General features: G+C 44.5%; 2 protein-coding genes and 1 long non-coding RNA gene across 54 annotated transcripts in view; 1 reads left to right on the forward strand and 2 right to left on the reverse strand.

The window, feature by feature from the left end:
- Nucleotides 1–10066, forward strand: part of LOC114864326 (protocadherin gamma-A11-like) — a 265898-nt gene extending 255832 nt beyond the window's left edge. For 30 of the 50 annotated variants that reach the window (XM_041072700.2, XM_029165110.3, XM_029165108.2 and 27 more), the window contains exons 2-5: nt 2717–2775; nt 3679–3732; nt 5850–5947; nt 7458–10066. In XM_041072700.2, the coding sequence (XP_040928634.1) occupies nt 2717–2775; nt 3679–3732; nt 5850–5947; nt 7458–7741 (495 nt within the window). In that variant the 3' untranslated portion in view covers nt 7742–10066. The remainder of the gene's footprint in view (nt 1–2716; nt 2776–3678; nt 3733–5849; nt 5948–7457) is intronic. The other 20 variants (XM_041072702.2, XM_029165128.2, XM_029165134.3 and 17 more) reach the window with 2 other exon arrangements.
- Nucleotides 2065–14636, reverse strand: LOC114864379 (uncharacterized). The gene is made up of 4 exons (XR_003787296.3): nt 14490–14636; nt 10659–10818; nt 10455–10564; nt 2065–2550 (listed from the first exon to the last, which is right to left on the reverse strand). It is a non-coding gene; the product is annotated as an uncharacterized LOC114864379 (long non-coding RNA).
- Nucleotides 14637–23444: 8808 nt separating this feature from the next.
- LOC114863982 (protein diaphanous homolog 1) overlaps nt 23445–26837 on the reverse strand; it is a 68981-nt gene continuing 65588 nt past the window's right edge. For all 3 annotated transcript variants that reach the window (XM_055512359.1, XM_055512360.1, XM_055512358.1), the window contains one exon: nt 23445–25599. In XM_055512359.1, the coding sequence (XP_055368334.1) occupies nt 25418–25599 (182 nt within the window). In that variant the 3' untranslated portion in view covers nt 23445–25417. The remainder of the gene's footprint in view (nt 25600–26837) is intronic.

The raw sequence follows: 26837 nt of genomic DNA on the forward strand, positions 1-26837 counted from the left end.
TGAGCAGGACGGCTAAACAGACAACAGTACTCACAGGAGGCACAGGCCAGGCTTTAACGCAAAGGAACACCGTCAGCCATTTTATTCTGTGAACCTGATCACCAGCGTAGCTCGCTCTATCAGAACTAACAGGGTTTTATAATTACATTTATTGAAGGATCCTCATGTTATAAATATTGTAGAACTGTTGACTGAAGGTCAATTATCTCCACAAAACAGGATGTTTACTCTCCGCGCCTTTTCATATAAATCAGAGTCTCCTCTTTCTCATGACGGTATCTGCGTTGAATTAGGCCGTCCCTCAGGTCAGTGGCGCACCATCTGTCCCCGTGCTCCAGTGACACATGTGCAGAGAGGACAACAGAGGGAAGGAGATAGAGGGGCAGATAAAGGGAACAGAGGGATGCTTCACGCACGTGTTCCACGGCGACAGAAGGCACGGCCTCTAATGGCTTTAGAGCAGCAGCCGTCGCTGTGGGTGTTGTTGCGCTCGTGTGGGATTGTGTGTACAATGCATGGGGCACGAGCACTCCTTCAGTAGTGTGTAATTTTAGACGGGCCCTGGGGCTTGAGCTTCTTCCCGCTGCCCTGCTTTACTCATTTGTACGGAACGGGAGCTGGATGGCCCCGAGTCAGGCAGTGGTTTAAATGTACCTATATGTTCTTTAGGAATATTTATATTCTTCTTCTTCTTCTTCTACCTTTTGCAGTTCAGTGATTCTCACGGGCAAAAGCAATGTTTACCTTTAAAAGACATTAATATCCTGTGTGTGTGTGTGTGTGTGTGTGTGTGTGTGTGTGTGTGTGTGTGTGTGTGTGTGTGTGTGTGTGTGTGTGTGTGTGTGTGTGTGAGCAGTAAAGCTGTAAAGATTATCAGAGCAATGAGCTTCCTCTTTTCAGACCAGGTGCAGCACAGCCATTTTTCTTTTAACACCAACTCAATTTGTTAGTATGTTAGGAACCCGGATCTTCCACAAAAGACAATCAGGTGCCTGAATGAGGCACACATGTGGCTTCTCTCACCTGTCGGGGAGAGAGAGAGAGAGAGGGAGGGAGAGAGAGGATGTCTGATCTTCTCTGTGTCTCCTGCCTGCTTTTACAAAAACATTTCCAAGACCTCTATTTCACCTCAGATGATAAACTCACTTCAGAGACGCAGTAATAAAAAAGCTCTCACAGATCAATTAATTTGAGCTAAAGTCAATTAGGTGTTGATCTTCCAGCTTTGGAATTGGTTGCCCTTGGCAACTGTTGTTGTCTAAACCATCTTAATGTCTCTTCCCTCTTTCTTTTAACTGTTTGCGGTTTGATAAGTCCTTTTCGATTATTACCTCGTCTTCAGGGATACAGTGAAGCAAATCCAATGGCTTTCATTATTTACACTAGCTGTGGCCCAGTATTGCTGTATGGCGTCTGCTAACCTTTATTCCACATACCTTCAGTGGAATCTAACCTTGGATGTTACAGTGTGCATGTGAATCTATGTGCGGTAGGAACGAGTCACACAGCTGGAATGCTGGGCCTCTCCGTGGATGTTTGGCTACACTCGGTTCTGATCTCTTTCTGTTCCTAGACAGACTAGCATGGCCACGTACACATATATACACTGTGTGTCCATTTTAAACATTGGCCAGACTCCACTTCTCCTCTAATGTACAGTATAATTACCTCACAGCTATGTTTATGAGTCTGAATCCATTATTCAATAGTTGTATTTTATTATTAAACAGACTACGATAGTCCATTACCTATTTAATATTTAAACTCCTTGTACATCACACGGGAAACCGTGATTATTTAGTTGCCTTCATTCATTGATGGTTCCTCTTTCACCTGTAGCAGTTTTCTTATAGTGCTCTTCCTTTTGTAGAGGTATATTTTTCTTCACGTCGCTGCTCTCTTTCCATCATTCCCTCAGGGAGATCCGCTCTTTTAATAATGCAGCACATCATCCTGCTGGCCTCTCTCTCTCGCTCTCTCTCTCGCTCTCTCGCTCGTTCTCTCGCTCGTTCTCTCTCTCTCTCTCTCTCTCTCTCTCTCTCTCTCTCTCTCTCTCTCCTGGGAGCTCTCGTGTCGATTAGGACACCGAATCTGGAGCCAAGCCAAGGGTCTATTCACCGCATCAGTGCACAACAAGAGAGCCCGAGAGAGAAAGAGGGACAGAGCTAGAGAGTGGGAGCGACTTGGTGATATGGTCGGTGAGGTAGTGATGAACAGGAAAGCAGCAGGCTCAAAGATGAATAGAGAGTAGCAGAGATGAGAGGCTTGTATCACAACTTAGTCACCACTAGGTTCATACAGTAACAGGCAACTACTCTGCATTTACAGAAGAGATTTATTTATCCGCTATCAGTTTGAGACATTTCTTTTCATTTCCCCCATGTCATAATCTGCTTTTTGTTTCTAATGTGGAGTCCACAACTTGAAGCACAGCCCCGGTTTGCGTCCGCGTTTGCTTGTGTGCGTGTTCTTCTGCAGCGTTTTCTGCTCCACAGCTCTTGGCACATCATGGATTCCTGAGCGCAGGCATTTGTTGCCATCTGTAGGCTTCTGTCAAAAAAAAAGGAAAAGTCCGTCTGAATCACAAACTACGACTCTCACACTGAAGTGTCAGCAAAATGCCAGCACCTCACAAAACACAAGGTCCATCTCAGAGGCATCATTCGAATCATAAATTTCATGTTGCATCTTTTTTTTTCTCCCTCTCTCTTCACAGCAAAAACCCCCCAACAATGACTGGCGCTTCACGCAGGGACAGAGACCCGGACCTAGCGGGTGAGTAAGCTGTCACACTGACACATCAAGACCCAATGTTACGCTGCACAAGGCAAAGCTTATAGTAATGGAGAGGAATGAAGGATGAGGAATGGAAGCAAAGAGGGTAGAAAGAGCTGCAGCATCAACACCATAATACAACCATCTGATCTGGGTTTGAATGACCTCAGCATGACACTTTATTATTGTGCGTTATTGCTGAGCTCTCACAGAAGTGCATATCTTTGCCTGTTTCCAGGCTGCTTTATAAAATGGCTGCCGCAGCTCTCGCTCCCCCTCCCCTACCATCCCCGCCCGTTCTTCTCCTCGCTGCACTCTCTGAGCCTGTGCGCCATCACTCAGTACTGCTGATGAGGGACGGTGGCCAGAGCTGGAGCTAGTGGGGGGATGGGCCTGTGTATTTATCCCTCTCACTCCCTGTTCATCACACTAGCTGAAATTGAATTTGAGACATTTGGTAGTTTGCTTCTCAATTTCAGCAGGGTCTTTTAGTGTGTGTGCGCGTGTGTGTTGTCTAGGCTGCAGGGGGTTAACTGGAGTGTGCGCAGTAACAGTTTTCACAACAATGATCTTACAACACCATCTATGAGTCAAGGCTTCTCCCTGTAACCAGCCAGCTGGGGTACGAGCTCTGATGAGCCAAGTCAGGAAAAATGTCAGACACACAAACACGAGCCACCATCTCTCTCCACCACTGGGATTAAAGATGCAGTACAGTGGACATTCTTCCTATTGGTAGCTGAAAAACAGGCTATTTTCCCATCTCTGGTATTTTGATATAACAGACTCTACTCATATTTTCCACTGAGATCTACAGTAAAGCACAACATCTTACTAGTTTCTATTTTCTTCAGCTAAATACAAAATGGTTCTTTCAGACTGTATAACTTGTTGTGTTTCTAGTCCCCACATGCCGTACGGTACACACATACGATGGACGTCGAAAAATGGGACAAGGTACCGATTTAGCTGTAGATGATGTGTGCTTCCTTTCTGTCCTTAGTGGCTGATCAGTGTTCGCTTTGGCCAGTCGGCGATTCGAGGAAGTGGGGCCTGGTCAGCTCTTAAGGGCAGAGGGGGCTGAATTCTTTTAGCTAGTGCACTGCAGTTGAGTGCTGTGCTGTGTGTAGATGTACCTAACCCATAGCTTCTGTTAGTCTCCCTAAAGGTTTGATGGGGTTTGTTGATCAATGTGCATAGGCCACAATGCCTGCTGTGGCGTAGAAAGGATTGTGACACTTTTGAGTTTGTGTGCAGTGTTTTATTTTATTTTTTTTAGATTTGCTGTGCCTTGTATGTGTGCTCTACATATACTCATTATGGCCTGAGAGCTGGTCTTTCCTCTCCTGGCCATGCAGTGTTGCCTTCGATGTATGTCTGTGATGATTGTAGCTCAACATCACCGCATTTAGGATTTTCTATGTGATTTGTCTCCTGATGATAAGACAGACGCACAATGAACAGCTACATCATGACTGATTTATTTCAAATGCCTGTTAGAGGTTGAAAAGTTCCACAAGGCAGAGATCTACATTTAACTCCTGAGGTCAACCTGTAGATGAGACGATGTCAGCGTGCGCATGGATGGTGTTTAATTGAGGCTGAAGTTAGTGTCTAAGTGGTTCCTGCAAAACAAGAGGAATCACCCTTTGAGATAAAAATGCAGCCCAGATGACCTGCGGCTGCAGCAGACGGTTCAGTCTCGCCCACAGGAAGTGATAATCCAGACCACAGGAAGCGCTTAACACAACCTCAGGATGCGATAAGTCCAGAGAAAAGACACAAGTCTGCCTCAAATGAAGCATTCCCTTTTTATCTGACGGCACAAAATGGCTGCCCTGGCCGAGCTCTCCCCCAGTCTGTTTCTCATTGGCTGCCTGGCTCTGCATGTTGACGGTTCTTTCCTTGGTTCCTCTGTCTGGCACTGAAGAGAGAACCACTTCAGAGTTTTGGCAGTGTGATCTGGCAACCTGCTCCTGAACACAGACCAGTTGTTTTGTCAGGATTTCTTTTACTCTCTCAATACACAGACAAATTTGTCCAGGTTTTTTTTTCTTAGAAAGGTGAGCTCCTATTTAGATTCTACACACTATGTAGAAACACACAACCCTACTATCCTCATTTATTATCAGCCTTTTTTTGTTCAGAGAAGGCCTTCATAAAACCCTGACATGTTATTGTCTTTTACCCATGTCCATGTAATAATCCCAGACTACATTGCTCTTAGCTGACTTGTTATTACCCCAAACAGACAAATAACCAATGGGCCGCTTGTGCATTTCAGAAGGTCAAATGAGTGGTTGAGTATTTATAGTTTATACATTTCTGATGTGGAGGAGCTGAAGTGGCAGCGTCCACTGTTGTTTCACAGGGATTTATTTGTAACTTCAGTGTTTTTAACTAAGATGTTTAATGGTTGTATTCTAAAAGCATAGTATCAGGACACAGATGTATTAAATCCTTCTTCTAAAAATAGACACAAAGACTATTAGCAGTTTTGGAACAGGAGCGGAGCTAGAATGTGACCTAGTCATGTGTTAAGCGTCGATGTGTGGAAATATAAAGGTGCGCAGGTCCGTCCCCTCTATTGCGCTCTCATGCAAACTGCAGGCTTTGAGTAAACACGCATTTGAAGGCGAAGGTTGCCCAGATGGAAATATTTTGTGCTCATTTAGCGCAGCATGTGTGACTACGCAGTCAGGTATTTCCTTTTAGAGGTGGATTCATTAAATCCCTCTGTCAGAGCCACTAGACAGTGCAGTGGTTACGGTCAAACCAGAGAGACTGGGAGTTCCACGAGGTTTAATGTGTGGATGCACAAACATGCTTGCTACTCGGTGTCTGTGTGCAGACACATCCGTACCTGCCTTTAATCAAGTGTGTTTAAGAGTGTTCGTTGAGACGCACCCTGTTTTGTAAACTCTACATCCTTCTTGTTCTCCTCAGGCTGTGTCCTCCGTCAGCTGCTTTGCCTTTATATCATAAACCACTGCTAAACCAGTCAAATAAACACTGTAGCAAAATAAAAATAAAAAACACCAGTTATTTACATTTTCTTTTTTCATTTGCAACAGGGCAACTGGAGGACCTGAGGTTGCCATGGGAACCGGCCCTTGGCCCCAGCCCCCGACCGAGGCTGAGCAGCTCCAGGCCCTGATGGCGGCCGCTAACGGTGAGTCCTTCACCCCGTCGTCTAGTTTCGTCTTCTCTTCTCCAAACCCACCTCTCCCTTCATCAGTTGAGCCAGTGCGTGTGGGCAGTGGTGTTTTTTTTACATGCTTGGTTGGACGCTAGCCAAGACACTCATTGATAAAAGCTGTCTCAGTCCACATTGACGTGCCCATGTTGTCTGCAGCTTTTCTACAATAAGAGAAAGTAAATGAACCCTTTTGGCCTAGATGCTAAATCTGCTCCTGTGCCTTTGGAGTGATCTTGTCTGATCTTATCAATATCTACAAAATACAGCATGCAATTCCAGATTTGGTCCAATTAGCCCTTACTTGTGAGTTACTATTTTTTTTTATTACCGTGATTATTAGCATGCTGCCAGATCTAAGAAGAACAGCACAACCCTTTGTGTATTGTTGATAAAATAGTTTACCTCCACCTGTACCATAGATAATGATCTGATATAGGTTGAAGCACATATGCATACATGCAGGGTCCACTCCCTTTGTCTTCTATTTAGATCAGGTGTACTGTAGCTGACCAAAGGTCTTATCAGAGAAACGTTACTGTCAGTGTGTCAAATCAAATTATAGAGATAGAGGTGCATGTTTGAACTGCACACACTGAACATAAGCAGTGTTTTATCATAAGCAGGAAGCCAAGCGGCTCTGTGATCACTCATTAATCAGCTCTCAGAATCCAAAGACGAGACACTGTGCGGTGGCTTAGTTGTGTGGCAGTGACCTAAGTGTGGAATCCTTAGCGATCGCATGGAAACACACAAGACAATTTGCTTTGGAAACAGGCTGCGCAAAACCGAGAGAGGCAAACACAATAACACAGAAATTGTGGAAATCAGATGAAGATTTATTACCAGTATAAACAGACAAAAGGATCAAGTCATTGTTTCCACTGTTATTTTAAACAGTGACACGTCACAGCTCCTCTACTTTGGACTCTTGTCCGGACATTGTCTGCAGTTTTTCCTTTGGCGTGAACAGAGAGAAACAGCAGTATCTTAACCTGCATGTCAGCAAAAACACCTAAGTGTCATCAGGAAGGACGTGCACATGATAAACGTGGTCACCTAATGTCACTGTTTTGAAGTAGTCTTAGTTTGTTGACAGGACAACAAATAGATATTCCACCGTCAGAGAGCAGGAAGACTGTGAACATGTTCAATCTAAACGCTTTGGTCATTGGATCCAGTGCAGCACAACCGCTTTTATGTGCAGGTTTGTTCTATAGGCTGAGAGGGATGGGGGAGGGGGTGTCTGTGTTCCTGGCTCTGCAATGCAGGGGCTGTGGGAGCATTAGGAGCAGAGCAGCTACGTCATGCACACATACAGGCTTGGGGGCATGTCTGACAGAGACACAGGAGGAGTGGACCACACCATCAACTATAACGTAGAGCATGTTTGGATGTACTCATTTCTATTGTCTAACAAGTTTCATCCCTCTCTCCGCCCCCTCCTCCACCCCTTATCCCCCCACTCCGTCTCTCTTCCCACCAGAAGTGAGCGAGGCTACGGCCACTCTGGGACCTGGCACCATGGGCCTCAGCACCCGCTACAGCCCCCAGTTCACCCTGCAGCACGTGCCAGACTACCGCCAGAACGTCTACATCCCCGGCAGCACAGCCACCCTCACCTCCAACCCCCAGCAGCAGCAGGCCACCGCCCAGCAGGCCACCCAGCAGGCACTGCCCCCGCCCCAGGCCTCGGCCCAGCCCGAGCCCCCCAAGGCCGCCCAGACTCCTGCCTCAAAGAAGAAGTCTACAAAGAAGGAGAAGAAGTAGACCCGAGCAGGTGGCGGAAGGAGAAACCCGACCCAATCTGACGAGTTGAACCCCCCACCCCCTTCCTGTTAGGTATCTCACTGCTTTGCTGTCACTCACGCTAGACACTGTCGACGAAGTAACGACAGCGACTTACTTTTAACCACATGGATGCTGTTGATGTTTTTTTTTTTTTTGAAAGAGTATGTCTTGAAGAATCTGAATGTGCTGAAGGCTGTTGCTGGTGTCAATAAGTTGTGTAAAGGGTCAAGTGTTACTATAATCGTTGTGGATAGATACTATTGGCAGGGTATGGGGGGTTACTGTGATTTTTCTTTTTTTATTGTTTTGGCAAACATCAAATGGACAAAGAGATTCAGTGTAAGAAACCTTGCTGGAATGACGAGGCTAAACGCAGTGATATATTCGGAGATGAACTGTTAATGTTTTCATGTTGGACTCCTTGTGCTCTCTCCTTGAGGAGGACAGTCAGCTATTGTAAAGTACGCTAGTCGCCATCCATTAGATTCCTACATAGGGCCAGCCTTGTGGATACCAGGCTGCTGTTTGACAGGTATTACGAACTCTTCTGCATGCTCGTTAAGGTTAAAACCACATATACTATGTTAGAGTTGTAAACTATGCATTGCAAAAGCAAAGATCCTCCCTCCAGTCGCAGGTCAACACAATGCACATGTAGCATTTAACTTGACACAAAAAGAATTACTTTTGTAAGCATAGTTTAAAAAGGTAAGATTTTAATCTCCTGATATTTTTATGACCTGAGCATGCACCCAGAGGAGGGGCTGGCGGAGCGGTGGCGTGGCATGAGCCCTGCTGTCCACGCAGCTGGTACACCAGCAGGGACGGGCTGGTGTTAAACCTCCAGATGGGCCCGTCCATGTCGCCTTCCTTCTACCAGACCCTCACCTTCACGCCCAGCTCACGTCCTCCCCCCTTACTCACTACCCCACATTAAGAGCCAAACAATGAAAATGCACTGTTTTTATTCTGAAGATGACATGATGTAGGGGTAGTAATCACTTCTGTCTTTAGAGAAACGCGTAGGTTTGGTAAACGTACTGTAAGTGCTTAGGAGTTTCTAGACACTTTGCAGGCCTCTAGGGTCGTAAGTATTGCTCCAAGTTATCCTGAAGTGTGGAAGAAACCTCTTGATGTGACAGAGCAACATGTTTTTTTCCTTGGGAGATAAAACATTCAATAGCATAAAAGAGGTGTTCATATAAGATTTGAAGTCTTTACTTTGCCGCCCATCTGTCTGTCAGACCCCTGGCCAAGAACAACTGCATAAGAGAAGGCAGCTTGCAGACTAGGCCAGGCAGGATGGAGGTGTTGTGGAAAGAGGTACACGGACTGAGGTGGTACCTTTACATCACCTGGGGGAGTGGGAAACAACCTTGGCGCTACCAGCTGAATGTACAGAGGAACCACTGTTGACCCATCCACCCCCTGAACTCTCTCTAATGCACTGACCCAGGTAAACGTCTAGAGATCCAAGCACAGCAGTACCTGGAGATACCACTCGAGCCCTGTAAAAATTCCCTCCATCACTAAAACCAATGGGAAACCTCAGTCTCTGGACCACTCTCCTCTCCCCTCCACTCCCTGGTCCTGTGAGGCTCATCCCCACTGTAAATAAACAAGTCCTGTCGATGGAATGAGCCGCTTGTTTGTATAGTAGGGACCACGTACAACATTTTCAAAATAAAAGTCCCTCTCCGCAAGGCGTGGCTTACTACTGGAATGTGTTGCATTTTGTTTTTCAAGAAAAATCACAAAAAAAAGTTCAAAAATCTGAGATGTTCAACAGTTTGTGTTGCAATGTAGTAACTAAGCACCATGAAAGCCAACTAACTCTTCAGTGTAAATAAACGAATTAAAGATAACTTTAGATAAGTAAAATAAAGTGACACGCGTAGACTAGCTAACTTGTGATATGTGTTGCGCATATTTTTGTGTTCATTTTCTCTCTACTATCTTTTATCACCCTGTAAAGAAACAACAAAAAATATGAAAATGTTTCCAATCCCTCTGTAACCTCTTATTGTTCTTTTGCGGTGATTTTATCTTGTGCATTTGTGAAAAAATGCCTCTCATTCTCTTTCTGTCCATATGAACAAATTATAAATATTATATATGTGTAAGTCCGTCCGCTGCTGAATTAATACTACTCTATCCTGCTGTATTATCTTTCTTATCAAATGCTTATTCCCCACGCTTTACCCCTGTGTTACTCTTATTTTTATGCTAATATTTATATTGCTGTTTTATTTTCTCTTGGACACTGACATTTCAAATAAAAAGATTCTGAAATCATAAAAAAAACGAACTGTGTGCATATTTCTCGAAGCTGTTTCCACTGGCAAATTCATAACCTAGCAATTATTAGCCTAACAGCATTTATTTATTTAGCATCTCAAGCGTTAATTTTGACAATGAAAAGGAGCAGTAGAGCAAAGACGTTTCAGCTAATTTGTTGCCATAGAAATCTTCCTAAACTTCAGCTTGGGGCTTTATAGGAAAAACAAGCTTTGTCCTCAAGCATCCTATTTAGCTGAAGCCGCATGTCCTTCATCTTTTTCTCCCAATGGAAACATTGTAGCCTGAACAGGCTCCTTGTGGCCTTAACAAGGTCTTACACAATCACATACATGTCTATAAATAGCCTGTGGGAGACGTCACCAAACTCAACAAAAGGAGCAGGTTAACTTACTGGTGCAGATGTTGGGGGATGGAAAGATGAATTGTGATGATGCTCATGAATCAGGCACGACATTTATTCCAGCTCCAGGCAATGAAGGTTTCATAAATCATAGAATCTGCCTGAAAATGAGGCAAAGAACAACGAGACATTAATGCAACAATCCAGTTATTCACACAACTGCATTCCGACAAAAAACCTTGCAGATGCACAAACCCATAATGGCTGACTCCTCTCCTTCTCATTGTGTTACATGGTTGCTACGGCAACTGCCCTCCTCTGCGCTGCATGCTTTTCTTTGTTGGCCACATCTTTATTACTAATCTATGCAGTGGCCATTATTGGCTCTGCTCAGGGCCTGGCTGAGCTGAATGAGCTGCAGGAAGACAAAGACATTTAGCCATTGGTCAAATCTGGCAACATACAGGTCTGACACGTGGTCAAAAACACATCTTAGTGTAACATGTGGCCCAACACATGTCTTATTACATACTATACAGTACTCTGACCTGTCTTGACCACATACTATGCAAGGATGTAGTTTCAACCACAAACTACAGTATACTGACACTTTTTCCATTATATACAGTGCATTCTAAGACACTTAGACACATGTGACACTTTCTTATAAAGTATTTTTTATCACATACTTTAACAATGATCATTTTTTCAGCACTTACTATACTTAGACTTTCTTCTTACTAAACTATTACACTTTTTTTTCATAACATACTAGACTGTGATAAGTTTTTTTATAACATGCTACTATGACATTTTTTTATCACATATTATAAAGTGATTTTTAACCACATACTATACTATTACTTTCTTTGCCACGTGCTATACAATAATAATTTTTTTCAGAAAATACCATACTGAAACTTTCTTAATCACATGCTATTATATGACACTTGTTTCATAACATACTATACTCACAATCCATTCACCACATAGGCCTGTTTCGAGAAAAGACATTTTTTTCATTGCATATCACTGTATACTAACTTTTTTATCACATACTATACTAAGCTTTTTTTTGACCACATAATGTACTACACTATGGCATTTTTTTTTAACCTCAAACAATATTATGATACTTTGTTGATCACTATGATACTTTTTTCACCACCTACTATATACAATGGGAGACCTTTTAAATCACATATTATACTATGAAACTTTTATTATTACATACTATACTTATTTCATCCCCATCTTGTGCTAAAGTATGTTTTTTCATCACTTACTATACCATGGCACCTTTTGACCACATACTACACTATGACTTTTTTACCACATAAAAAATATATTTATGTGGTAAAAAAGTACAAATATAGTACAAAGTGTATTGTGATGTTTTTCATTATAATCATAGTATCATCATAGTATGTAATGGAAAAAAATGTCATGTGATGAAAACAGTATCAGTATACATGTCGTATGTGTTGAAAAAAAGTGTCATAGTACAGTATAGCTTGTGTTGAGAAAAAAATGTTATAGTGTTGTAGGCTTTTCCCAAAAGGCAACATTCAGGCCACTGTTGGAATGTGGACTATGGCCCATTCCCACGGTTTCACAACTACCTCGCTTTCATATGTAGTCTCCAGTTGTCTGTATGGCATCTGGATTCAGCAGTGGTTGACATGTGGCAAACCTCACTGTGCTTTGATAAGTAATAAGATTAGTATACAATACTGGTTAGGAACACTAACACACCACCTCCTCTAAGTGTCCAATGTTTGGTTACACAACATATGTGCGTTAAATAATTTAGATCTCTGCACATGTTATATCCTAACACAACCCCAGCAATCTGAGATTAAAAAAAAAGTTTGTCATCTTTTATCCAGATCATCTCAAATCTGTCCTAACAAGCTAAAGCTTGTCTGAAAGATGTTATATTCAGTTCATTAGAATTCTACATCACCTAAAATGTGACAAAAACGGCTGATGCTTGGATTTAGACGTCTGGGTGTAATATTTACTGAATTACTACTTGTCTTTTTTATGTTTAAATCTTAAAACAGTATAACTTTAATAACTTTTGTTGTGATGTGTAGTTACTCAACCTGCAACTTCTTTATTTAACAGTCTGCTGAATAAGTAACACGGGTGTGTGTGTGTAGAGATAAACTCCCCCGTGCTTACATTCCAGCCGTCAGTATCAGCGTGGCTGTGCATGTTCAGGGGATGGAGCAGAGCAGCAGGAAAGCAAGGCCGAGCAGAGAGAAGCTCGGTCGTGCACGCTGATTAGTGTGAAATATCCATGCAGCAGCTGCACCATTTCCGTGGCAACACCTGTCGCCATGGCGCTGAGTCGCTGACATGCCTCCCAGTGTCTGCATGTCCGAGGCGCTGCACATTTGCACACATGCACACGCATACACACAGTGTTTCAACTAAAGTCAAGGCTCTCGTGTGTCCAAAATCTAATGCATACAACCAAACATCCTTTCCAACATGAACACAGCCACAGCCTTTTGCAGCAGCAGTGCTGAACTATAAAAAGTGGCTTATTAGCTTTTTGGGCGCATCTTTGCATATTTTATTCTGTGCTTTCCATTCTGGGCTCAATTCATCCTCTTGTCACTTAAATGGGGAATTTAGTGTTTCCATGACAACTGCAGTGGTGGAGGAAATGGATTAAATGCTGTGTCGGGGGTGTGGCAGCTGTATGATTGTGTTCACTGTATGGAGGGTGTTTATACAGAAGGATTGAGGTTAGGGTTGAGCTTTTGTATCGGTGTATGTGTGTTGTTGGGGGGAGCAGTATCCTCTCAAACCACATTGCGCCAGATGGAAGCCGGTGATCCACTAAAAACACGCCCCGCGCCTTATCTTGTTGACTTAGTGCAGTGATGTTTTCTGCCCGGCCCACTGTCTCATACTGTAACCTTGTAAAGTAGCTCCTGACGCGATCCTGTCTTTTTCTTCCTTCCATCTTCTGAAACCAAAAGCAGTTAAACCCGCCTCTCCGTCGCTCTGAATGCAGCTCTGGCCATCACTCAGGCTGTCTGCCGCCCTCATTCCTGTCTCTGTCTCCCCTCTGTCTGATTTCCATCCTCCAGCTGAGAAAACAGGTGTGATGGCTCCTGGCAGAGGAGATGAGGCCAGAGGGAAAGACAGAGCTGGAAAAGAGGGAGCGCGTAGAGAGGGGGCTTTCAGATGGGGAGAGAAAGGGTCTGCTGTGTTGAAAGGCGGCATTGTGTTCTGCCGCCACATTGCCACGGCTCCGTCGCTGTGATTTAGCCGAGGCTGCAATCAGCACATTGCTGTGTCTCTTTAAATCAGGGCAGCGTTAGCCTTAGCAACATTCAGGCGCCAGTGCTCCAATGCTCCCGCTCAATGGCCACTGAGACCACTGAACACCCCGTTAACTCTGCCTGGTGGGCGCATTCCTTTCCAATGAAATAATAAACAATCACAGGCTCTATAGGTATTATGGAAGAACTGCAGTAAATGTATTGTTTCCATTTTTAGCAAAAGTAAGTTGTTTTTCATTGCCTCATATTTGTTGTGCAGGACACTCAGGGTTTATTTTTGGAGCTGGTGCACTGGGCCAAGAGGAAAAAAGGCCACATTCCTTTCTCTGCCTGTTAATTTTTTATGTGGAACATCTATCGAAAACACATCAGAGTCTCTTTCTATCTGTCTCCGCATGAGGAGGAATCACATTAACCCCCTGTTGTCTGCTTCTAGGTCTCTGGAACTTCTAAAATGCGGCCTCCATTATAGTAAGTGTGTCATTTGGATTTAGGCCCTGCTTAAGCTGTAAATGTATATGTTTCATGCTAGAATTATCGCCAGATGAAGCCGATCTTTATCCCCGCTGCATTTCCACAGAGCAGAGCTCTGTCCTCCAACATGTGGTGACCCAACATGCTGCAGAGACAGCTGCAGGATGGGGGGAGGAGGAGGTGGGGACCAGGGAAGGAAGAAGAGAGGAAGGATGGGGGGGGGGGCTTCCTTTTGCTGCACTAGTGAGTGGGGGGGGGGGGGGGGGGGGGGGGGGGGGGGGGGGGGGGTAAAAGAAGCGCGGAAACTTACATCCTGTCCCGCCACAAGCAGCTGGCTGCGTCACGTCCTGCTTTTTTCCTCTTATGAACCAAGGGAGAACGTCCTCCGTCTGAAATGAGATCCTTCCTGGCAGGTCTCACGCTGAGAGGGAGAAGAGGCAGCACCGCTCCACGTCCCAGGATCCTGATGAGGATGTGGTCAAATCTAAATCAATCATCATCATTTAAAATCATTTCAATGAAAATCCTTTAAAAGTTTTGGTTTCATGGCGTGGGTCTTACTACACTGCATGAGTCGGATGTGATGATATCATTACTGTGCTTTGTCCAGGCTGTCTGACTAATGTTATTACCACATACAGACATCAATTGTCAAGTTTCCCATTACTTCCTCTCTGCACTGCATCACTGTATTTTCCCCAGTATGACTGTATGTGTGTGTGTGCGTGTGCGTGTGTGCGTGTGCGTGTGCGTGTGTGTCAACAGGAATGATCTTAATTGAGTGACACAAGGAGGGGCCACAACAGAACAATCTCCCCATTCTGCTGTGTCTCCCTTCTGGGAAATGGATGACACATGGAGACGGCCGGAGTCTCTGTGAGTCACAGGATGCCCAACGTCAGCTACCGGAGTCATTCTAAGGCCTGGCACTGTATAGTTTACGTAACATACTGTACCAGCCTGACAGGTTTTGACCACAGACTATAAAGACGGGGCCAAACACACATCTTGCTGTAGTGCTGCAAATCATAATTTGTGTGTGTGTTTCAGCAGCAAGCGGAGGAAACAACCTTCCCATAGAAATAAACAGAAGATTCTGCAGGAGGGTCTGAGGAATAAGGAGCAAAAGCAAGGAAGGAAGACAAACAAGCTCCAGTGCCCTAATTTACCGCCCTCATGGCTCAGCACCCGCCCTCCCTCATCGCGCTCTCTTTGTTCTCCCCCTCCCATCATCTCTGCACTTCTGTCGACACACAACACTCATTTGCCTCATCTAAATCTTTTCTTTTTACCATTTCCTCTCCCAGCACTCGTTTCCTTGTCTCTCTCTTGTTAACCTACATAACCAGACACACTGTGCCCTAGATAAAATGGTGGTCTGTCGGTCTCTTTGTGACCCCGCCTTTCCTCCATCCTTCCTTTTCCCGTCCCTCTCTGTGTTTCCATCTGAGATGGCAGCGGAGGTCCACAGTGCAGTTGGTCTTGCTTTTTTCTCTGTCTGTGTCCATAAAGCTCAAATATTCATGTGCATGCACCATGCAACATCAGATGATGTCCGTCGGCATCAGACTCTCAGTTTCCATGGCAACGCCCGCCATCCGCTTCCTCCCCTCCTCTCCTTTTTTCATCTCCGTTGAGAGGTAGGGGGCTATGGCAGCGGTGATTACCTCCCTGGTAACATGCGGCAAAAGGGGGAGACGTGAGCATCGCGGGGGAGGAGATCACTGGGATGTGAGACAGGAGGAAGTGAAGGTGGGAAAAGCAGAGGAAACAACACGAATAATAAAAAGAAAATTATCCGTGTCATCTTTCCTTTATGATCTGGCTTCCTCCTGGTCTCTTCCTCTGTGTCACCTCTTTGCCCCCCCCCATAAAGAAGCAGCCTGGCACAGACTGTAAGCTGCTTACCATAATACAGCTTCACAATGGCTTCTAATTCTCCTGTTACACCCCCCACCCAACATGTCTAGTCCTATGAAATGGATGGCGTGAACCGGCCACATGTCCTTTACATCTGCGGCGTCTGGAGCAGCATTCTGTGAACTGTACATCGCAGTTTCTCTGCCCTTTCATTTCGATGGACGAGACGTTAAATGGAGCATTTGACTCCTCTGTCCTCTCTTATGGTATAGCGCTATGACTCATGCTGCATTTACTGTCCCCCTGTAAAAGTCCCACCCTCTCAGCTCGGCCATTGTTTACGGCCCTGATCTTTTCCCATCGCCCGTCGAGTGACCATCATTTCATGCTTGACTGAATATCGTCTACCGTGGCTAATGTGAACTGTTGAAAATGCATTTTACTGCAGCTGCATAATCACATCTGTGTCTTTCAAATATATAGGTCAACTACGTCTATTGCTCTCTCTGCTAATACCAGAACAAATGGCAGGAAATAGATGAGGTGGACATGAAAGACAGAAGGAAACAGACAAGGAGCAGTTAGAAAAAACAGGAAACTAAACTAAAAACGATGAAGGAAACAAAGGTGAGCGAGATGAGAGAGACATGTGAGGGAAGAAGGGGAGACAGGAAGGGAGGGGCGAGAAGAAAAATCATGCAAAAGTCACACGGATGCTGATTTTTGCCGGTAGACGATAAGTGTAACCATGGTTACCAAGCAAAAAAGTGATGTCATTGACTCCAGTATGAGTCTGAGCATTTTGGGGGTTGGGTGGTCGTGGAAGTGTGAGTCTGTCTTTCTCGGTTTTGTTCTTTGGTTTCCTATCAATCATCCGGTTTTAAGGTGACGCTCTGATGTTTTACACTTAAAGGCTGATGTTTCGGCAAATGCATGGATTCATTATTAATCGTGTAAACCTAATAAAATGCTGATCACACTAGCAGGCACCAGGTGATATTTGAATAGATAGATACACAAAGAAAAACCAGGGTGAAGCAACTGGTCCCAGAGAATAAGCACATTGTGCAGCGAAGACACATGAAGGCAACACGACACAGATATAAGCACGAACACAAATGTGTCTGCGTCTATGCACAGCGACACTCAGATAAAAATGAGTTCAAATTTTCTCTGAACTCAATACGTCACGTTGGTGGGTATTCATGTTGACCCCACCTCTTGACATGAGCCTCTACCTTTTATAGGACACACACACACACACACACACACACACACACACACACACACACACACACACACACACACACACACACACACACACACACACACAGGAAGACACATAAATGCCACTTTTAGAAATTTACTGTCCCCAGAGGAAATCAGACCTCTGCAGACTCAGCTGATGTAGGTCAATTGACTGACAGCATCCCCACCTCCATCAGTGTTTATGGATGGACCCCCCCTTAACAGGACACACACACTATGTCACACTAGAAATGAACCCATTACATGAAAATAAATCTATAAAAATAAGAAAAAGAAGTCTGGTTGGCCAATGCCCATTCAGTAAACAACTGGGGTTCACACACTTGTGATCAGAGCCTGACCGGTCTAGACAGCTGCAGCCGACGGGCTTCCACGTGGATATCAGCATCACTTTAATTGGTCCCCATCACGGCTATTAGTTATTGTCTACTACACCACCATGCCCCATCTTTCCTCGAGGTCCAGAATGCCCCAAGGCCAAGGTAGTTTGTCACAGTTGATCTTAACTATGCAGTAAAGATCATCAACCAACAACAAAACCATCATTTTATGTGCCCCTGTGCAAAACGTGGTCTGTTCCAACACAGCAAAGCACCGTCAGCGCACAAACAGACAAAGTCGTGTTACAGCTTTCGAATCTACAACAAACTTCGTCCACATGTTTATCTGATTGCGCTTGAAAGGCCGGGGTCATTACTTTCTTTTTAAAGATGCCGCAGCCGCTCAGTATCAGCCGCAGATCACCACTGATTGTCAATGCTCCGTCGTCAACCACCACAAGACTTTCCTTTAAAAGCTGCTCACAGCTGCTCACCATCGGGACCGGTTCCCCGTAAAACTCCACACGCCTCGCAGCACGTATGTAAAGAGTAGAACAGAATGTTGTACTGCCGGCAGTTGGAGCTTTGTCCATTTTAACACCAAACCTCTCACTTATGTGAGGATCCTTTGTTGGATTTCCAGAAAACAGGAGCAGGGGAAGAGACAGCGCTATGGTCACGCATGTGGCTGTGTAACCCCCGGCGCTGGTTAATATGCTGCATGCATCAGGCCTCAGTGCAGCCGGCGCAGCGCACAGACCCTCCTCTCTGTCCTCACACACACACACACACACACACACACACACACACACACACACACACACACACACACACACACACACACACACACACACACACACACACACACACACACACACACACACACACACACACACACACACACACAAATAATCTCTCACGTGTTTTTGGGGAAATTCTTCCCCACAGATGATGATCCACTGGGATGAGTCACAACATGGTGGATTATGAGCAGAAAATGACCAAATATGAAAACCAGGGGGTGGTGGCCGGATTTATGTGCATCTGTGCGTGAACTGAGTCGAGGATCGTGTTCATCATGACGGTCGACGGTCTACTAAGAAGCTAGATTTACCTCTTTGCTAGGAAATGTCTGACAAACAAACGAAAGCGGGCCTCCACCGCTCTGACGGTACGTGAGCCACAGAAAGGCCCGTTTGAGATAATTCTCTTTACACAAGCCCCATCTGCTCTTTAATGAGATTTAATGCTTAGGTTGTCTTAGGTCGGCTGTGAATGCTGGACATCCTTAAATCTGACACACGCTCACGCAACACAACAACACCGAGGCCTCACACACGCTGCACCTTGGTTCTTCAGGACTACGTCGATGGAGATGTCACTCGGCCGCGATAAAGCGCAGCCAATCGGTTGACACCCGCCGGCCCATGTTAATTGTCTGCTAATTGTGTATCACATGGAGAGTGTTATACAAGCGGCCGAGTAATCTGATCAAGGGGACGATCATTAAGACGTGGCGGCCGGCGCAGGGACGCTGAATGGAGCTCACGCCATCGCTCGCAGGCAAATTCAGCGCGACGCAAATGAGCACACAAATCCGCCAACACGCCTTCAGCGCATAGTCAAATCCCCACGCACACAGTCGCACTCGCACCATCGTTCAAAGACATCAGTTAAAGACCTTGCGCTTCTGCATTCGTCAGCAGTCGCTCATACCCGGTTTCCCCGGGGTTTAAATGCCACGACAGGGGATGTCTGTGTGTGAGCAGCAGGAACGCTGACAAACGGCCAGCGCACACAAACGAAGCGAGGCTTTAATTCAGAGTTCTCAGAAAGTGAGACCGAGAGGTGCTGTGGAGGCTACAGCCAAGTTAAAGACAAATGAAACACGTTTATTTCAGGAGCCTGGCACAGAGGATGCAGAGCGCAGCCAGGGAGTGTCTGAGAATGACGGAGAGAAAGAACTAAAGGGATGGAGAGATGCAGAACGGGAGAGCAGATGACATGTTCACAGTATGTAAATCTATTGTTTTGTTTCTGCACAGATGAGGTCACATCTCCGCGTCTCGCACTCCCTCCTGCAGGAGGTGGAGGGGGAGCAGTCAGCCGCGAGGTTCACTTTGCTACCTGGAGACCGACGGCCTCCGCCGGCGAGCCAATCAGACGCTGTGAAAAACAAGCTCCCGCTCATCCATTGGTCCACTGCTCCCGGGAACTCGTTCCACTATCAATGGCTGTGTCATTGTGTCGTCTGGCAGTGCCAAAGCCAATTATACTGCCCCCTTTCTTTGTCCAGACCTTTTTCCTCCAGCAGACCCCCTTCATGCATATAAGGGCACACACACACACACACACGTTTTCCCAGAGTTTTGCACTGGGAGAGTCTGGGAATCAGGAGGTCCTGAGTCTCATAGCAATGAGGCATCGCTATTAATCCCAACACAATCCACCCTATATTCCCCACATGAGCTTCTTAAGAAACCATCTTCAACCTAATAAATAAACAACATCCCTAAGATCGTGTTTCCCGATGCAGCATCCAAATGACTTTTCTAGTTCATTTGTTCACGTTCATGTCTCACACAGACAAAACTTCTGCATTGCTCCAAGTAGCTGCAGTGAATTCTCCCAACATCTCTGTCTAGTCATGGGTGAAAAGGAGTGGAGGTGAGGAGAGGATGCGCACACAGCAGGCGCTGATCCACATCACACACACGCATGAAACACAAGCCGCCTGTCTGCTCTCAGCTGCTCCCACAGTGAACAAAGTCCATAGCTTTTTAATCCAAAGGAGTTTTGTCTGCCGGCTAATCACTTCATCGTGGCCAACATTTCCTCCCATCCATCCTCCCTGTCTTAATCCCTCAACTTCTTTTCATCTGCTCCTCTATATGTTCTTGATTTCATTCAGTCTCCAACCACCCCACTGTTTAATAGCAGCACTTACGCTGTCCCTCCCTCGTTCCCAAGCCCCCTCTTTCAAACCCTCTTTAGTTTCCTCTCCACTCTAAATCTGCTCGAGATTTAAAATATGCAACATGATTCTTAGAACATTCCCCACACCTAAAGGCTTTCATGTAAAATTGATATCGCTCACACGAACAATTGTTTACTTCCTGAGAGGCTTCCTCATATCAAGGGTAATGTTGATATTGTGTAGAAAACACACTGTACAGACAACAACAGAAAGTAAATGTTAGCATTTAGTAGTTTTATAGAAATATGTATTTGTGCTTCTTGAAAAGTAGCTTTTTTTTTCTTTTTACAACTTTCAAAACATGACTCACAGGGATAATCACAGGGCAGCCCTTCAGTTCTACGGCCAACATGAGGAACACACACACACACACGCACACACACACACAAACACTGGTGAACAGCAGCAGTCGGGCCTGTTATAGCTGCTTTATTAGAATCAGATGCTACAGAGCACACGCTCAGAAAACAGCCCTTGAAGGAATTGTCCTTTAAGAAGTCACTCAAAGAGGTGGAGCATATATTCTAAAAGCATGCACCGAGGTGATTTCGCTCTGTGAAAGCAGGAAGCCCACACACACCACCTTGGTAGAAACATCAGTGCTCTTGAAGGGACTCGATGTGTACAGAGATTGTGCAGTAATGCTTGCTGAGCTCACTTCAATGCCATCTACAGTACGTTCATCTCGTTCTCCTGTGAAGGCCGTAGTGAGGGGGGGGGGGGGCAGGATCACACTATAAAAACAAATGAGGAAAAAAAGGCTCTTTATAATAGTGATGTAAAAAACAGTTTGACATTTTATTTTTGTAAACTGAATTTTAATATTCCAAATAATCTACATCCATATAGGAATCCAGCATATGACTTTAACAAGCATTTCACTTACTCCTGTAGGCGGAAATGCATGCACGACAGTCATTCCACCTGTTTCTCCTTTAGCGTCCAAGCAAAGGTTTGTTAACGTGGTCTGGAAACAATATCGGTTCTATCCTCCGGTACTGGTGAAAAAAGAAGGCGTTAGTAGAAAGTACTGTATTACACACACTGAATGCATGTGAGTGTAGCCATCGGCAAACATGGTCAGATATTTTGATCTACTGATCTACACCTTGAGTGTTTTGGTGTAAATTCATTGCCCTGTGTGCAGGTTTCAAGGTTGTAAAAGGATGAAAGGAAGTAGGAGGCTTTCTGGTTAAATTAACAGGCAGTTAATGAGGTGAAAGGAAGCCAGAACCAGCTCGAGTTCACTAAAGAGCACAGCTCACAGGAGAACTGGTGGGAACGGCTCCTTATTCTCCAGGTGTTTGACACGTCTTCCAAAAACAGAACTCTATTTTCTTGAAAGCCGTCAGAGATGAGGTGACGCATTTTAAGTGACAGAGGCACACGTGTGGTTAAGTAGCCTGGGAGACAGGTAGGAACTATGCTTATATATTATCCACCTGGAAAGTTTCATTGCCAAATAAACCTCCAGACTGACCGGCCTCAGTGATTGATATGGAAACGGTTTGCTAACAGTGGACTGACTTACAGCCTGGAAGAACAGAACTGCATTCACTTGACACACGCATTAACCAAAGCCATGCAGTGTCAGAGAGGAAAGGCCATGACTGATGTGGTACACCTTCCGGTTGCAATAAAAAGCAGATGCAAAGTCTGAGCACACCAGAGGGGGGGGGGGGGGGGGGGGGGGGGGGGGGGGGGGGGGGGGGGGGGGGAGAGAGAGAGAGAGAGAAAGAGACACACACACGACCAAGGAGAGGAAATAACTCACCTCGCTGCAGAAAGTTGAGGGAAAGTCCAGACATATTTTTTCCAGGCCTGCAGCCAGTGACACGGATGCGTATTCCTGAGCACTGACTACGATGACCACCATGCAACAGGGAGGAGGGGAGTGGAGGTTATGACTTATCCTGACTTATTTTAGAGACATTCTGAGACAGGCTAATAGTCGCTGACTAAAGACACATGTGCTTCCTGTGACTGTAGTCTGATCACAAGCAACAGTAGCTTTGACTAAAGTTACTGTAAGTTAGTGCAGCTTAGCTTCATAGAGTGTCTATTACATTATCTGCTACTAGCCACTAGCATAGTAACTTTGGATAGCTGAGCAGGTGTTTGCGAGTTAAGTTGCATTCTGGGTAATGTCACCTCCAGGAGCTCTGCTGTATTGCCTCTGAACTGTAAACTGATCCAGTGTTAGATGCTAAATTAGTGGGACACTTTTGAGTCATAGCACCTAATATGGTCACTATCAATCAAAACAAATCTAATAAAAAATCAAATTTAATAAAATGTTTGATGCACATTGGTTTAAACTAAATGAAACCGCAAACTCAGGACAGATTGTTGAGGTTTTCCATATATTGTTATGGTGCAGAAAAAAACATCATTAAGCAACAGTGATGGAGCGAGGAGACATGACTGAAAACAACACGCACCCAACGTCCTCAGTGTCTTTCACACAAATAACACAGTTTAAAAGGTCCCAGTGAAGGAACATGCTGAACACTGACAATCAGTGTTGCAAAAGGTCTGGAAACTCCAGCAATATACATAAAAACAACTAGACCTTCTGTACGAGCGACACATGCAAAAGCATGATTTGAATGCCATTGGCCAGAGGAAGCCTGAGAGCTGTGCAATCTGTGTTTACATGATGGAGAAAGAGGGAGAAGAAAAGAGAAGTGAGGAGTTTACTTTGGCAGAGGATTCTAGCTGATCTAGGCTGACGCACATGCTTTCATATTAACACGTCAACAGATGATGATGATGATGATGATGTGCTTTTAGCACGTTATGTAAAACCCGACATGGCCAAGGACTGAGCCGATCACAGTTAAAGTACTCAAGACATTTTAATGGATCTGTGTAGCAAACAGAATAACTAAGTGCATTATTCTGTACACATGTAGCATTCGCAGGAAAAACAAAAACAAAAATATATCGTCTCCACACAAATATGTTAAAATAATGAACCGTAAAAATGCAATTAGAAAACAACCTCTTTAAAAAATTGAACAAAACCTGACTCCGCTTAGAAAAACAACACATATTCCAGTGATGTTCTGTCATTTCCTAACAGCAACTTTCCAGTATCTGGTTCACTCCTGGCATCAGTCATGTAATATAACCACGATGTATGTTGGGCTTGCAAGCAAGGGCAGTAGTCCATGGGCTTAGGCACCTACAGTAATTATTCTCAGTGTCGCCGTACCAGCACTTGGTTTTTGGAAGAACATCATTTCTTCTTATGTTAAGTGCCAGTTTCTTTAGATAAACACATAACTTTTCATGTCATGTAATTGCTGGTGTGGAGAACAAAAACAGTTTTGGGATTTCTGACATGTAACATTTGGAGCTGTAAAGATTTCCCTACATCACAAGCACACTTTTTCCACCCTGAGACTGGCTGGGTATCGGGGCTCGAGTGCACGCTACAGTATTACGATTGCATAGGTATGAATGTTGCGAGGAGCAGCTGACATCGTGTCTAGGGTTTTTCTGTCAGCTTATTACACAACTTCATGGCAACATCTACGCTGATGGCTACTAATTGCAAACAGAAGCAATGCCAGACATTCGTGAACTGCAGTTGCAGCTCGGCGTAGAGAAAGTGGGCGAACAAACGAAAACACACACATACTTGTCTCAGCAGTTTTGGGCCGTTTTCCAGTGTGCTATAATATCCTCAGCAGAAAGACCACAACGCTATTTCTGAAACCCGAGCATTTATGACAGCACGGCCGGTACCGTGCAGTAATTACAGATGGCAACACACACACACACACATGCAGGGATCCAGTTGTGCACGCAAAGCTAAATATAGATCGCCTCCTTCACTCACACACATTCATACACACAAACACACAGGCATGTGAACTGCTTGAGCCAAGTTTGCATGAAAACAGCCTTTTTTTGTTTTGTTTTGTTTTTTTTGGCTGACTGAACCTTCTACAGTTTATTGATGAAAGCATATATAAATTGTGACTAACTCCTAAGTTTTTATAAATTATGCCCATTTATATGTGGAATTCAACTTATGCACAGTGAAAAGGAATAGAATAAAAAAAGCAGAAACACATTGAAACCCTCAGGTGAGAACTGTTGTTGGACTGTTCTACACACTCACCCCAGTGCAAAGTGTGATTGGACAAGACATACAGTAGAAGTGAAAGGATGAGACAGGATTTCTGCTGGTTGGCACAAAAGGGCAAACAGTGACATGCAGTGTATCACAATTACAAAGCAGTGTGTTACATATGTTAAAAATCAACGTGAAGAAACACCAAAGTGAACAAGGGTTTAAAACCCCATGAAGCGTCTGCAGGATGCGCCGAATTCTAAACATCACAAGTCTAAATTTCAGATCTGGAAATCTCCCTCCTGAGTACAGTAAGTCTTTGGATATGCTCTCGATGCCCTTTGACGACACTCGAATCAATCGAAATAAAGAGAAAAAACAAGACAGAATAATAACAGATATGTGCACATGCTGAAGAAAGCAAAATCATTTGTGTAACATTGGCAACAATTCAACAGTTGACAAAAAGGAGTTGAGGTGACCGCCCGCTTTCATCCTCTGACCCTCCGCGTCCTCCCAGAAGACACAGTCCATGCTATCCTAAAAGAGGGTGGCTGGAACACAGGGGTGGGAACAATCACAGGCCTTTTCCAGCAAACTAATCTCAGGCTGATGTTGGCCCCTGGAATGATTAAGAAATATATCTGTGCTTTTGATATCAATAATCCTGTAGGTAAAAAAAACAAACAAAAAAAAAAAAAAAAAAAAAAAAAAAAAACTTAAACTGCTTAATTGGACCGAAGGGAAGCCTCCAGTAATTCGTCTAATGACTCAGCTCCTTCTAATATAGGATCCTCCTTCTCTTCTGCCTTTTTCTTCTTTGCAGGCAATTTACTTGAAGGTGTGTCCTCCTGCATCAGCTCTCTGGCCAGGATGTTGGTTACTGCATGACCAGCTTTTCGATGGTTGGCTGAGGAGGAGAAAGACACGATTTAAACCAAAATAATAATGTAGACGTTGTCTCAGATGTCATACGTTCAAACTGTAAATAGATGACACCACATGCCATAAGATCTCATGTAACACCACATCAGCAACCAAAGTTCACATATCCAATACAAATCAATCACACTGGCTGCACTTACACACAAACCAGTGTGTGGAAGAAAGATCAGTAAAACAGTCATTTCAATGTTTTACTTTTACACACATGCATTTCCTTAAGAAAATGTGGGATCTTACAGTATGTGTATGTGGAGAAGAAACATTTAGAGAAGGTCAAAGTGAGACTGATGAAGATGGTGACTGTGTAAAAGCCATGAGGGAGGCAAAGGTTATAGGACGAAGAGCAGGATGAATCACGCTGTGAAAACATATGTATAAATACACAGTATATAAAAAAACAGGGATGAAAATGAGACATGGATGGAGACGGAGAGTTAAAGGAGAAATGTGCTGCGAGGAGTAAGGAACAGTGACAGCAGTGAGGAGAGATAAGGCTTGCACAGGGATGGAGAGAGAAACAGGACAAGAGTGTGACAGATTGTGTCCTCAGGATACTGTCGCTTTTATTCTTCTACCTGATCACCATGTTATTTTCCTTCCTCTGCGCCCACACAAACCAGCAGCAGCAGCAGCAGCCGCTTGCGTTATCTCTCCTTCCCTAGACTTTAACACTCTCTGTTCTGCTGCATGGGAGGGCAGCTGTGCAACAACGGCCATTTTGAATTATATAGGTCAGTGGGAGAATGTATTTGCTGTTATTTTATGTTTGTCTAGAACTCAGCAGTCCTCGAAGGACTTCATGCATGTCGTTAACACAACAGGGCATGTTTGTTTTCATGAAAACATGTTGATGCAAAATGTCCCTATGAGAGGACAAAAAACCATAAAGCAATGTTATGATGCAAAATAGAAAAACATGCAAATGAACCATGGCAACGCAAACAACACAACAGGAATCGTCACATGGTTCTGGTGGAACACATAATCACACAAGTTACCGAACAGGGCTCCAGAACCAGCTGTGACAAAGACACAATTGAGTCTGGGAAGAAAGAGGAGAAGGAGGATTTAGAGATTTAAGGTCATGAGCACAGTTAAGTTGTGTTCTTTGTGAACCTCAGCGGCTCCAATCTGCGCAGACAGCTGAGGTGTCAAATTATCACCTCTCAAACTCCCCCGACAGACGCATGGCCTCATCTGTTC

The sequence above is a fragment of the Betta splendens genome, chromosome 10, assembly GCF_900634795.4.
Source record: "Betta splendens chromosome 10, fBetSpl5.4, whole genome shotgun sequence".
Taxonomy (NCBI): Eukaryota; Metazoa; Chordata; class Actinopteri; order Anabantiformes; family Osphronemidae; genus Betta; species Betta splendens.